The 13,466-nt window shown below is 36.1% G+C and overlaps 1 protein-coding gene across 8 annotated transcripts in view; it reads left to right on the top strand.

Annotated features, from left to right (window-relative positions):
• Positions 1–13,466, top strand: part of DIAPH2 (diaphanous related formin 2) — a 1,061,378-nt gene that overhangs the window by 525,771 nt on the left and 522,141 nt on the right. For all 8 annotated transcript variants that reach the window (XM_086388307.1, XM_086388306.1, XM_086388305.1 and 5 more), the window contains one exon: positions 9,285–9,414. In XM_086388307.1, coding sequence (XP_086244433.1) covers positions 9,285–9,414 — 130 coding nt within the window. The remainder of the gene's footprint in view (positions 1–9,284; positions 9,415–13,466) is intronic.

Below are 13,466 nucleotides of genomic sequence, written 5' to 3'. Positions count from 1 at the left end.
ACAAAAGATGACACATTTGAAACACTTATCAAAGTACCTGGCCCATAGGCACATGATAGATAGGTTAGAAATGTTGGTTCTCATCCCCCTTAAAGGGGGTATAGGCTACTGCCACATGATGAAGGAAGAAGGCATTTTAGGTCAAGAAGAACATAAGAAAATGAATGGAAAACTTCACCCACTCATGCATTCAGTAAATATATATTAAGTGCCTGTTATGTGCCAGCCATTGTTCTAGGTACTGAATATATAAAAGTGAACAAAGCAGACCAAAAAATGCCCTCTACTTGTGTAGCTGACATTGTACCAGAGAGAGACAGATAATAAAAATATAAGTAGGAGTATATTTGTGGTGATTACTATGGAGAAAAATATAAGAGGGAGAGAGGTAAGAGATGTTTTGAGAGTAGATTGCAATTTTTGATAGAGTAACTAGAAAAGAACATAATGAGAAAGTGACTTTTGAGTATAGATCTTGAAAGATGAGAAGGAGATAGCCATGCTGGTGAATAAAAGTGAAAACTTCCAGGCAGAGAAAAAGTGCATGCACAGGCTCTAAGTGAGACACATGCCTGTTAAATTCAAGGAGCAACAGAATGGAGGTCAAGCATGGCTCAAGGGGGCTGGTGAGGGATGATAGCTAGGGATAAGATCTCAGTGGTGATAGTGGTCCAGGTCACAGAGGGACTTTTAGGTTATAGTAATGACTTACCATAATGCTCAAACTACCGCACAATTGCACTCATCTCACACGCTAGTAAAGTAATGCTCAAAATTCTCCAAGCCAGGCTTCAGCAATACGTGAACCGTGAACTTCCTGATGTTCAAGCTGGTTTTAGAAAAGGCAGAGGAACCAGAGATCAAATTGCCAGCATCTGCTGGATCATCAAAAAAGCAAGAGAGTTCCAGAAAACCATCTATTTCTGCTTTATTGACTATGCCAAAGCCTTTGACTGTGTGGATCAAAATAAACTGTGGAAAATTCTTCAAGAGATGGGAATACCAGACCACCTGATCTGCCTCTTGAGAAATCTGTATGCAGGTCAGAAAGCAACAGTTAGAACTGGACAGGACACAACAAACTGGTTCCAAATAGGAAAAGGAGTACGTCAAGGCTGTATATTGTCACCCTGCTTATTTAACTTATATGCAGAGTACATCATGAGAAACGCTGGACTGGAAGAAACACAAGCTGGAATCAAGATTGCTGGGAGAAATATCAATAACCTCAGATATGCAGATGACACCACCCTGATGGCAGAAACTGAAGAGGAACCAAAAAGCCTCTTGATGAAAGTGAAAGAGGAGAGTGAAAAAGTTGGCTTAAAGCTCAACATTCCGAAAATGAAGATCATGGCATCTGGTCCCATCACTTCATGGGAAATAGATGGGGAAACAGTGGAAACAGTGTCAGACTTTATTTTTCTGGGCTTCAAAATCATATAAGATGGTGACTGCAGCCATGAAATTAAAAGACGCTTACTCCTTGGAAGGAAAGTTATGACCAACCTAGATAGCATATTCAAAAGCAGAGCCATTACTTTGCCAACAAAGGTCCATCTAGTCAAGGCTATGGTTTTTCCAGTGGTCATGTATGGAGGTGAGATTTGGACTGTAAAGAAGGCTGAGCGCCGAAGAATTGATGCTTTTGAACTGTGGTGTTGGAGAAGACTCCTGCGAGTCCCTTGGACTGCAAGGAGATCCAACCAGTCTATTCTGAAGGAGATCAGCCCTGGGATTTCTTTGGAAGGAATGATGCTAAAGCTGAAACTCCAGTACTTTGGCCACCTCATGTGAAGAGTTGACGCATTGGAAAAGATTCTGATGCTGGGAGGGATTGGGGGCGGGAGGAGAAGGGGACGACAGGGGATGAGATGGCTGGATGGCATCACTGACCTGATGGACGTGAGTCTCAGTGAACTCCGGGAGTTGGTGATGGACAGGGAGGCCTGGCGTGCTGCAATTCATGGCATCGCAAAGAGTCGGACATGACTGAGCGACTGAACTGAACTGAACTGAATGACTTACTCTGTATGAAGATGGGAAGCTAAAGTAGATTCTTATCACTTCTGATCTAGATGGTGATCCTGGTCATGATAATAGACTATCTTATTAAATTCTACAAGTCTTATCTAATGCCTATTTTGTGGATCAGAAAGCTGAGACATAGAGTATTTAGTTCACTTGCCTAAGGTCACAGAAGTAGTGAATGGTATATAGAGTAAAGGTTTTAACCTAGTACTGTCTGAATCCAAAGTCTGTGCTCGATAACTATTCTGATTAGAAATGTGAACCTCTTTATATGAGTTGTAGAGAACCATTATTTTTTTGAAGGAAGAGAGTGGCATGGTAATATGGATATTTAAGAAGCATTATTATATAGGATAAAATGAAGCAGAGAGAATGGAATGGCCATGACCACCTTCCATAGATTAGCTCCACATAGCTACCACTTAATGTTTAAAAACAAACTGCTGCCTCCTTCTCAAAGCCAGCTTACTCTAGAGAGTTACCACTTTCTCAATACAACCATTCTTTATTTTTTTTCTCTTTTTAAAAAATTTTAATTGGAGGCTAATTACTTGACAATATTGTGGTGGTTTTTGCCATACATTCACATGTATCAGCCATAGGTGTACATGTGTTCCCCATCATGACTCTCCCTCCGCATCCCATCCCTCAGGGTCAACCCAGTGCACCAGCCCTGAGCACCCTATCTCATGCATCGAACTGGGACTAGCGATCTATTTCACATATGATAATATACATGTTTCAAAGCTATTCTCTCAAATCATCCCACCCTCGCCTTCTCCCACAGAGTCCAACAGTCTGTTCTTTACATCTGTGTCTCTTTTGCTATGTCACATATAGGGTCATCATTACCATCTTTCTAAATTCCATATATCTGCATTAATATACTGTATTGGTGTTTTTCTTTCTGACTTACTTCACTCTGTATAATAGGCTCCAATTTCATCCTCTTCATTTGAACTAATTCAAATGCATTCTTTTTAATAGCTGAATAATATTCCATTGTAGATATGTACCACAGCTTTCTTATCCATTTGTCTGCCGATGGACATCTATGTTGCTTCCATGTCCTAGCTATTGTAAACAGTGCTGCGATGAACATTGGGGTACACGTGTCTCTTTCAATTCTGGTTTCCTTGGTGTGTATGCCCAGTAGTGGGATTGCTGGGTCATATGGCAGTTCTGTTTCCAGTACAACCATTCTTTTAATCACCTAAATTTAAAACTTTTGGAGTCGGATCTTTCCCTTTCCATTATCCCAGGTATTTCTTTTCAGTGGCTTAATCTTGTTTGTCTTCACAGTGTGTCTTAAATTTGTCCTTTCTTTGCCTTTTTTTTTTCATGTACTCATTATCATTTTAGATATATCAGTCCTTGACACTTTTTACAAAATTACTCTTCTACGTCATCCCCTTTCTGTATAACTTTGTGTTTTCTTGTAAATGCTAGGCTTTTGGGGCTTTGAAAGTACCATTTATTGTTTATCTCTGATCCCATTTATTGTTTGTCTCTGATCCCTAGTGTCCAGCCCGCACTGAATCATCAAATGTACTTCTACATTCATAATTGCTTTGCTTCTAACCTGTCTCCCCTTATAAATGTTTAGTGCTTCATTTCCCAAGGGGACGTTGTGACTTTGTTCTGGCATTCCCTCTCATATAACTCACAACAGATACGGTGTCCTGAAAAAGTCTGGGCTTTGTGGTCAATATCTCTATGTGTATGTATGTATGTGTGTGTGTGCATATGTGTACACATGCAAACAGAACAAGAGTATAGTTTAATTTAGAAGAATCTTTCTATGGCCTACACAGGTGGGAATTTGTGTGGAGAAAAATCTTCATTCAGAAACATTGATTGCCTCCCTAGGTATATACTATGATGCTCCTAGGTACTGTGGATAATAAATATTAGTGAAACAGGGTTTCTTCCCTTGGAAGAGCTCATATTGACTGGAAGAAGGTACTGTGTTGAAATGTTTAGAGTGAAGGAACATAGCAAAGGAAGGAATAAAGTATTCCTTAGCGGGGTCTTCAGAAAGGAAGGAGTACTTGAGTACTCTTGAAATTTGAGTAGGTATTCACTTGGCAGATAGAGAAAAGAGGAGGAGAGTCTATAGAGAGCACAAGATGTACAAAAGCACAGTGGTGTGACACTATGGTATGTTCAAGCAGTTGTAATCAAACTGAAGAGAAGGATAGGTACAAGAAAGCAGCAGGGGACACATTAGAAAGGTAGGCAAGGATCAGCTGAGAAAGGGTCTTAAATGCAAAACCAAGAAGTTGGTGTGCTTTTCTAGTAGCTGAAGGGAGACTTTGCAATGGAAACTGAATGGGTTCTAATCATCCTGACAAAATTAAACATTTAAAAACTGACATTTGTGTGGTGAGGTTAAATGAACTGAAATAGTTTGGTTTAAGAGCAAAGAACACTTGAGAAAGGGAGCTTTCACTCTTGTGAGAGGTGGTTATACAGAGGATACTGCTGCTGCTGCTGCGTCGCTTTAGTCGTGTCCGACTCTGTGCGACCCCATAGACGGCAGCCCACCAGGCTTCCCGTCCCTGGGATTCTCCAGGCAAGAACACTGGAGTGGGTTGCCATTTCCTTCTCCAATGCATGAAAGTGAAAAGTGGAAGTGAAGTCGCTCAGTCATGTCCGACTCTAGCGACCCCATGGACTGCAGCCTACCAGGCTCCTCCGTCCATGGGATTTTCCAAGCAAAAGTACTGGAGTGGGGTGCCATTGCCTTCTCCATACAGAGGATTAGTGACCAGTTATTTTCAGTTTCCACTGATGACAGAGCAAGAAAAAATAGGCTTAAATCTCAGGAGAAGGGAAAATTACTTATAGAAGGGGTCCTTCACAGAAATATTGAGTGTGACTGACATGGATGATTAAAATGTTGTTGGCTCAGGCACTCTGGCTGTGTGCTGCCTTCTGTGTGTTCAGACCAACTGATTTCAAAAATAAGGTGAAGACTGCAGGTTTTCAGGCTCGAATGAGAATGTTCAAAATAAATCTTTTATAAGGCAATTGGTTATTCAGATATTTTGCTATCTCCCTAACTAAAGTTTTGGAAATGTATTTGAACACATCACATATAAATAGTATCTTTCATAATATAGCACTCCTGTTTATTAGGGAAAAAAGAATGATCAGAATTTGCTAGACAAATGTGTTAATCTGTTAAAGGTATTTTGTATTCATGTACCATTTCAGAAAGTTATTAAAGATTAGGTAGTTACAGTTAGTATAAATCCAGTTATTAATCTTTATGTATAACATTTATTGGTCAGATGATTATAATTAAAATCACTATGTGGTTTATTAACTGGCACTTAATCAGTAAATATAGAGAATTGCTCTATTTTTATTGCTGTCATTCACTGATAACTCACTTTATTAAGATATTGTAAAATGTTTTTAGCTTTTTCAAATAATTCCAATTTCTGGAGCTATTTGTGATTATATTGTTTGAAAATATGTACAAGACAGAGGATTATAGGGTGGCCATTTTGTTCATCCTTTTGCATGTTACACTGAGTTAACCTGATATCAAAATGAAGTTAATTTTATTTATCAGTAAACTAACCCAAACACTTTGGAAGTGATTTTGAACATACTCAGGTTACGTTTATACTACCCCAGGAGATGTCTATAGCTAGCGAGTACACTTGGAAGAGCAAATTATTGGATAAATGCCTTTAGCCATTAGAAGTCATGAAAGTGAATGTTCTTAGTTGCCTTCTGTACTTGACATTGAACCATTCAATAGGTCCTGAGAGAGACGATGACTAATGTGTGGATGGTGTAGACACAGTAAGAGACACTGAAGCCCTGATAATACAAAGTAAATATACTTTAATATGTAAAGATGCTTTACCCTTATGTTTTGATATTATATGTTCATTTTTAAATGATTGGTCTAAGTGTCATGGACATAGAGAAAAATTTTTTAAAGACTACGTATTTGTTGTTAATATTCCCTGCCAATTTGAAACCACAAGATAGACTCTTGGTGTAACGTTATTTAAAAAATAAACATTTCAATACAGATTTAGCAAGTCATCTCCCATACCAACTAAAATATTTCTCAGCTTGACAAGATAAGCGTGTGGCCATCTTTGTCCATGCCTTGAAGGCAATGTTAGAAATCTAGAAAAGTCATGCAACTCTGTTGACTACTCTTTCTGATTTCAATAAATATATTTAACTGAAATGTTATGCTTCACTTCTGAGAATTCTGAAAATTAACCACATATAAGTATGCATGTCAAAAAGGGAGTTTTTAAATCACCGACAAGGTTGCCATACAAGCACAGTGCTATTTTTCTGTTCTTGTGTTTTCCTTTCCAGTATTGGCCATGTGCATTTTTTAAAAGAAAACTGATATACTTCTACAGTGTGGTATCCTAAAAAATTGCATGGGTTTTTATTGTTGGGCCCTGTGTTTGTCTCTCTGTGTGTAAATAGTTTGTCTCCATAGATTTCATAAAATACAGATCAATTCCCCTCCTTTAGGAAGATGTGCCTTCAATTTCTTTAAGTACCTAATATTTTTCAGTTGACTTCAGTCACTTAGTCATGTCCGACTCCTTGAGACCTCATGGATAGTACCAAGCCAGGCTTCCCTGTTCATCAGCAACTCCCGGAGCCTACTCAAACTCATGTCCATTGTGTCGTTGATGCCATTCAACCATCTCATCGTCTGTCATCCCCTTCTGCTCCCACCTTCCCTCTTTCCTAGCATCAGGGTCTTTTCCAATGAGTCGGTTCTTCGCATCAGGTGGCAAAGTATTGGAGTTTCAGCTTTAGCATCAGTCCTTCCAATGAATATTCAGGACTGATTTCCTTTGGGATGGACTGGTTGGATCTCCTTGCAGTCCAAGGGACTCTCAAGTCTTCTCCAACACCACAGTTCAAAAGCATCAATTCTTTGGCGCTCAGGTTTCTTTATAGGCCAACTCTCACATCCATACATGACTACTGGAAAAAAACCATAGCTTTGACTAGATGGACTTTTGTTAGCAAAGTAATGTCTCTGCTTTTTAATATGCTGTCTATGTTGGTCATAGCTTTTCTTCCAAGGAGCAAGCGTCTTTTAATTACACGGCTACAGTCACCATCTGCAGTGATTTTGGAACCCCCAAGAATAGAGTCTCTCACGGTTTCCATTGTTTCCTCATCTATTTGCAACAAAGTATTGGGACCAAATGCCATGATCTTAGTTTTCTGAATGTTGAGTTTTAAAACAACTTTTTCACTCTCCTCTTTCACTTTCATCAAGAGGCTCTTTAGTTCTTCACTTCCTGCCATAAGGGTGGTATCATCTGCATATCTGAGATTATTGGTATTTCTCCCAGAAATCTTGATTCCAGCTTGTGCTTCTTCCAGCCCAGCATTTCACATGATGTACTCTGCATATAAGTTAAATAAGCGGGGTGACAATATACAGCTTTGATGTACTCCTTTCCCAATTTGGAACCAGTCTATTGTTCCATGTCTAGTTCTAACTGTTGCTTCTTGAACTGCATACAAATTTCTCAGGAGGCAGATCAGTTGTTCTGGTTTTCCCATCTCCTGAAGAATTTTCCACAGTTTGTTTTGATCCACACAGTCAAAGGCTTTGGTGTAGTCAATAAAGCAAAAGTAGATGTTTTTCTGGAACTCTCTTGCTTTTTCGTTGATCCAGTGGATGTTGGCAATTTTTATCTCTGATTCTTCTGCCTTTTATAACTCCAGCTTGAACATTTAGGAGTTAAAGTAGTTTGTAAGAAACAACAAAGAAAAGAAAATGTTTATTTCCTTATTGGTTGGAGTAGCCAGCATCCTCTGAAAGGGAGGCACTTTGTGAACATATAACACTAATCTCAAGAAAAGACCTCTCTTTAGGAAAGTGAACCTCCTATTGAGTCTTCTACAGCTGCAAGCCTGACTTAAGACAAATTGCTCTTTAGGTTTTTGTTGCTTTTTGTTCTTATAGCTTATTCTTGAATTGTGTCATTTCAACTCTGTAGTACTTAAAAGTGTTTACTGCATCAGCATAATAATGCAAAATTTTAAATATTTTTACGTGCCTTGGAATTACCAGCATCATGACTCCTATGGCTGTTTGTTTTGAGCCTTAAGACTAACATTTCTTTTACGTTTTTCATATCATTGGAATCTAACAGTTATTCTAATAAACTGTAACACAAAAAGTATGGACCTGATTGAGTAAATGTGATATTTTTTTTTCCTTAGCCACTAAAATAATAAGGATTAAATTACTCTGTAATTAACTAAATATCCTCCAAGTCTTTTCACAAGCCTGTTTGTAAAGAATATTCATTTATTCTAAACAGTAATCCTTAAAGCTAAAATCCCCAAATCAGTATGGACATCAGTGGACAAACCCATCATCTAAGGATTATGGAAAGAAAACATCCAATAGAATGAGAAAACTTGATACTTCATGCCGTATTTGTCCTTTGTTTCTAAGTAAATCCTTAATTTCATTTGTAGCTTAGTCTTGTATAACAGTTATATTAAAGAAAATACTTAGATTCTCATTATAGATTTTTTTTGGTCCTATATTTTGCAGTTTTTTTATCATTCTAACTTCAGCATCTCTTTTCTAGTGTCTCTGAAAAGAAGATACAATGTGTAGGCAGAGAAATAAAATTTGACATATTATCATGATTGTATGGTCAGATTCTGTTTATAAATCCGCTTAAAAAGCCTTCAGTTATTTTTTTTTTTTTGATGGCCCATGCAAGTAAAGGAGCATACAATGCACTTGCTCTTTTATTTTAATTTGCATAGATGATAGCTGAAGTAAATATAACCTCATAGATGCATCCAGCTTTTAAGAATATATTTATGAAATAATACAAAGACCAAAATGATGATAACAGAAACACACATTAACTTGGACTATTATTATTAATACTTAAGTGGTTGTTCTTTTCTCAGGAAAAGAATAGTTCACTTTGCCATCATGATTTAGACATTTTAAGAAATACAGATGAAAGTTTATTATTATTATTGTTATTATTTACATTTTGGGTCACCTTTCTCTCTTTGAAAATGAGTTCATTTCAAAACCCAGCGTATTGTTACTAGAGCCCCAGTATAAACTACCCTAGACATTTAAAAAAAGTTATATTAATTATAGTGAATTGAGTTCATTCATTCATTTCACTTCTTTAAGTAGAAGTCTATATTTATATTGCTGAAAAATACTAAAAATAGTTATCATTATTCCATTTCAGATCCGAGATACTAAATCATCAGATCAAAAGACCACCCTCTTGCATTTCCTTGCTGAAATCTGTGAGGAAAATTACCAGGATATCCTGAAATTTACTGATGAACTGGAGCATGTAGAAAGTGCAAGCAAAGGTAATTGATTTATAACTGATTTGAAACTACATCCTGCCAAAATATTATACTTTAAATGGTAATCTATAAGCATTAATCATATTTTTTGTTTGGTTACTGATCTAAGAAAAGCAGGAAGATAGTTTTCCTTAGTTTGTATTTGACAACATAGTATATTTTAATAACCTGCTTTTAACTGACTTTTTTTTTTTTTTAGCAATTCTAGGTTATTGAAGCTTTTGTGTCTCTGATCAGATAATATGTTTGTTCATTCATTTCATAAACACTTAAGTGTATATTGTTTGCAAAAGAACCATACTGTGGGGCTGTTGGTAATAACAAAATGATTGTGAGATAGTTCTTGCTAGAATGCGTTTAAAATCTAGAAGAGAACACATGTATACAAATACTATATAAAACAGAGATGAATATGAGAAGTGCTATAAGAAAATAGACTGTAGTTTAGATGAGAAGGAAAATACTTTTGAATGGATAGTTAAGTGAAGGCATAGTGAAAGAGGCCAAAAAGGTGAAGTATGAAAATTAGGATTTTTACAGACATGGAAAAGGAGTATGCAGTCCAGACAGTCAACAGTATCAGCAAGGCACAGTCGTGGAATGTGTTAGGATAGGTGAAAACGTCACTGGGGAAGAAGAAAAATGTCTCCAGACTTTAATTTGAACTCATTAGCTTTGTTGGTTAGTGAGTATTTACTTTTGCCAGAAGTTGAAAAGTGAATGAAAGGAAGGATCAAGGAAACATTTTTTTGGAAGGTGAAACAATAGATGTGGAGTACATTTTTCCTCTTGGATCAGAAAAGTAAGCAATAAAGCTTTTATTTGAAATTGCACTATGATAATTCCACTTCTCTGGAGAAGGAAATGGCAACCCACTCCAGTATTCTTGCCTGGAAAATTCTGTGGACAGAGGAGCCTGGAGGGCTACAGTCTATAAGGTTGCAAAGAGTTGAATATGACTGAGCAGAGCAGCACAATTCCACTTCTGTATAACTCTGAGAACTTTCTGTAAGGACTGAAAAACATATGCTTCCTGAGTTTACTACAAACCATATACACTGGTTAGTGTCCTTCAAAGTAGAAAAAAAGTGTGTCTGTAAAACCCAGAATGTCATATGTATAATATTGTTCAGTAGCCAGTTGTCATCTCTGCCATTCTGGTATTGTTGATCACATCCGCAGTGTTTTTCTTTAATGAAATTAATGGAATTTCTTTAACTCCTTTAATTTAATGAATATTATAGTTGTTACTGTTGTCTTGTTAGAGGAGAGGAATTATAAGGCTACCTGTAATCCTTCCATTCTCAGCCAAGTATGTATTATACTCAGTTCTGTTTCCTACTCTGGGGCTTTTGGCAGATCTTTACATAGTTTTCTTTTACAATCTAACCAACTTCTTTCTTCCTATCCATTTTAAGAGGAAAACCTCTCTGATATATTTGCTTATTTCTGCTTTCATGTATTCATGAAATGAATGTCATTGTATTCAAAAAACTGTTGCAAAAGATCTTCCTTTCTTACTGTTTGGGCTTCAGCAATCCCCTGTCAAGTTGTTGTGACTAGTTCTTTTTCTTTCCCTATAAAATTTAGACTCAGAGTTTTCAACTCAAGAAGTTCTTACATACATTCCACTTACTTGCATCCCTCTTTCATTTCCTTCTAGTTTTCTTTCAGGGTGCCCAGACATACTTTCTCTTGAGCCATTTTTATTCCTTTCTAATAATGCTGTCTCTGTGTATCATGCTACATCCTGTGCCTGAGAATCTCAAGTGCCCTGTTCTCTAAGACACCTGACATTTGTCAATTCGCTGTTCAGGATACATTTCCTTATGCTTTTTAAATGTGTTACTATTGAGCCCTTATGAGAAAATACTTGTGAAATTAGACTGCAAGAAAAAAACAGAACGTGGTGCGAAATGTCAAGCCAATTTCTTCTTTGTAGTTAAATACTTTCCCTTGGTGCTTAAGTTTAGCATGTTTGTTTGCTTAATATAGATTTCAGTCCTGTTTGAATCATATTCTGTCACCTCTAATACTGTGGATATAACTAGCGTATCTATATTCACAGCCAACCAGCAAAAATAAAAATAGACCAACACTCTCTAGTAATTATTTTCTGTAATTATGGCCTATCTCCTTGTGAAATTACTGCTTATACAAAGAAAAAAGTACCTTTCTTTGTAAACTGGAGTGGTACAGGAAAGTTGAAACTAGTTAATGATTTTTATATTATTTTTATATTTTTCATATTTAAAGAATGATTGTATGACTACTATATCTATCTTTTGTGTTTCTGTTTTCTTCCTACACCTTTGAAAATCCTCTGTTTTTCATTTTTTATTGAAGTATAGTTGATTAACAATATTATGTTAGTTTAAGGTATATGGCAAAGTGATTCAATTATATATGTGTGTATATTTTTTCAGATTACTTTCCATTATATGTTATAAGATATTGAATATAGTCCTTATGATATAAACTCTTGTTTATGTTTTGTATATATATTAGCGTATGTATGTATTCCTCCCTCTTGTAAGTTTTTTGATTATTAGAACCTAAGTACCTATTTTAATAGAATAAGTATCTCTTCTGTCTGGAATAGCAAATAAATGTATTTCAGCTCATTACTTAAGGTATATACCTCAAAGTAACTGACAGAGGGAAAAAAATTACCTTCAAGTGAAAGAAAAATAAAAGTGGGAAATATGTGGGATTCATGGAAAATGCCTTGCTTCCTTGTAAAGCTAACCTTCTAAAATTTATGTGCATCTTAAACTATCAAAGGCGATGGTATAAACTTAGCATATTTTCCTAGAGCTCTGTAACTCAAAGATATTGGGGGAAACCACATCATTTTTACATAAAACAGATATATGTTATGGAGTGGAATGCAAAATTCACATGAATTTTTAAAATAAAACAGATGACTTCAAAGAAATGTCACACTTGCTGTAGATCCCTAGGGGAGCATGTTCAATCTTCTCTTTCATTAGGGGCACTTGGTTGGGAAAAGTTTATGAAGCATTGCCTAAAGAATTGGAAAGTGGTTTTGTTTTGCTTTGGTTTCACTTATTTATCTATTTACTTATTATTGCAGGCAGGGTGGAGGCAAGCAGGCAGAGTGAGGGCGGAGAGTTCCTTCTAAACAGATCATCTATCTCATCACTCTTATGAAGTTCAGAATCAAATAGTACATTGTAATTATATTACCAGGGGGATTAATAAAATAATATTTCTGTGGTCATTTTCTTCTAGGTTAAATGATAAATCTTCAGATCCTCTCCTTCATGTTTGACATACCAATGAGCCTTTAGAAAGAAAAATAAAAGCTGTTGCTATAGAGAATCTAACGCCTGTAAAATACTGAAAATATATTTGATAAATCACCATTACCTTTTCCCCAGTGACTAATTTTAAAGATTATATGTATAAAATTATATCTAATAGACCTATAGATCTATATTGTCTAAAGCATTGCCAGTTTGCTAGACCTAGTTTATAAATCCTGTATTGTTTCCCCCCAGCCCCCTCTTCCCATGGCTATCACTGTAACTTTCAGCTTTGATGATTTTTACAGTTTGATTTAAAACCTTAGTGTTTTATAAGTCAGCTCCAGGGATTAAACCAAAAGGATTAGCAAAACTTAATTAAAACTATTCCATTCAAAAAGGGAAAATAATATTAATGTATTTGAAGGCACTATTAATCCTAAGTTTTTGTGTAAATCTGAAATGGGTTTCCTTTCAGTTAAATTAGTACCATCCTATAAGATAAAAGCAGGTTAAGTTTTCTATAAACAGTGTTAGTTTCCTATGATTTAAATCCACTATTACAAATTTTAATGACCAACCATACCTTTTGCTGTCTGCCCTCTTTCCACGTCAGATTAGTAATGCCGATTAGCTATTTATCCATTCTGAATTCTTCAAAAGATTAATAATGATGAAAGTTTAGATTAGAGGAAATACTATAGGGGAAAAATCTATCAAATGAAGAAAAAGAAAAAAGTAAAGTCATAGAGTTTAAAAAGTTGGAGGAATGAGGGAGGAAAAAAA

Source organism: Bos grunniens, chromosome X (assembly GCF_055505025.1).
Source record: "Bos grunniens cultivar Pamir isolate PY7600 chromosome X, Bosgru_T2T1.0, whole genome shotgun sequence".
Taxonomy (NCBI): domain Eukaryota; kingdom Metazoa; phylum Chordata; class Mammalia; order Artiodactyla; family Bovidae; genus Bos; species Bos grunniens.
The sequence above is the reverse complement of the archived record's forward strand: the minus strand, read 5'-3'. Positions and strand labels throughout refer to the sequence as shown.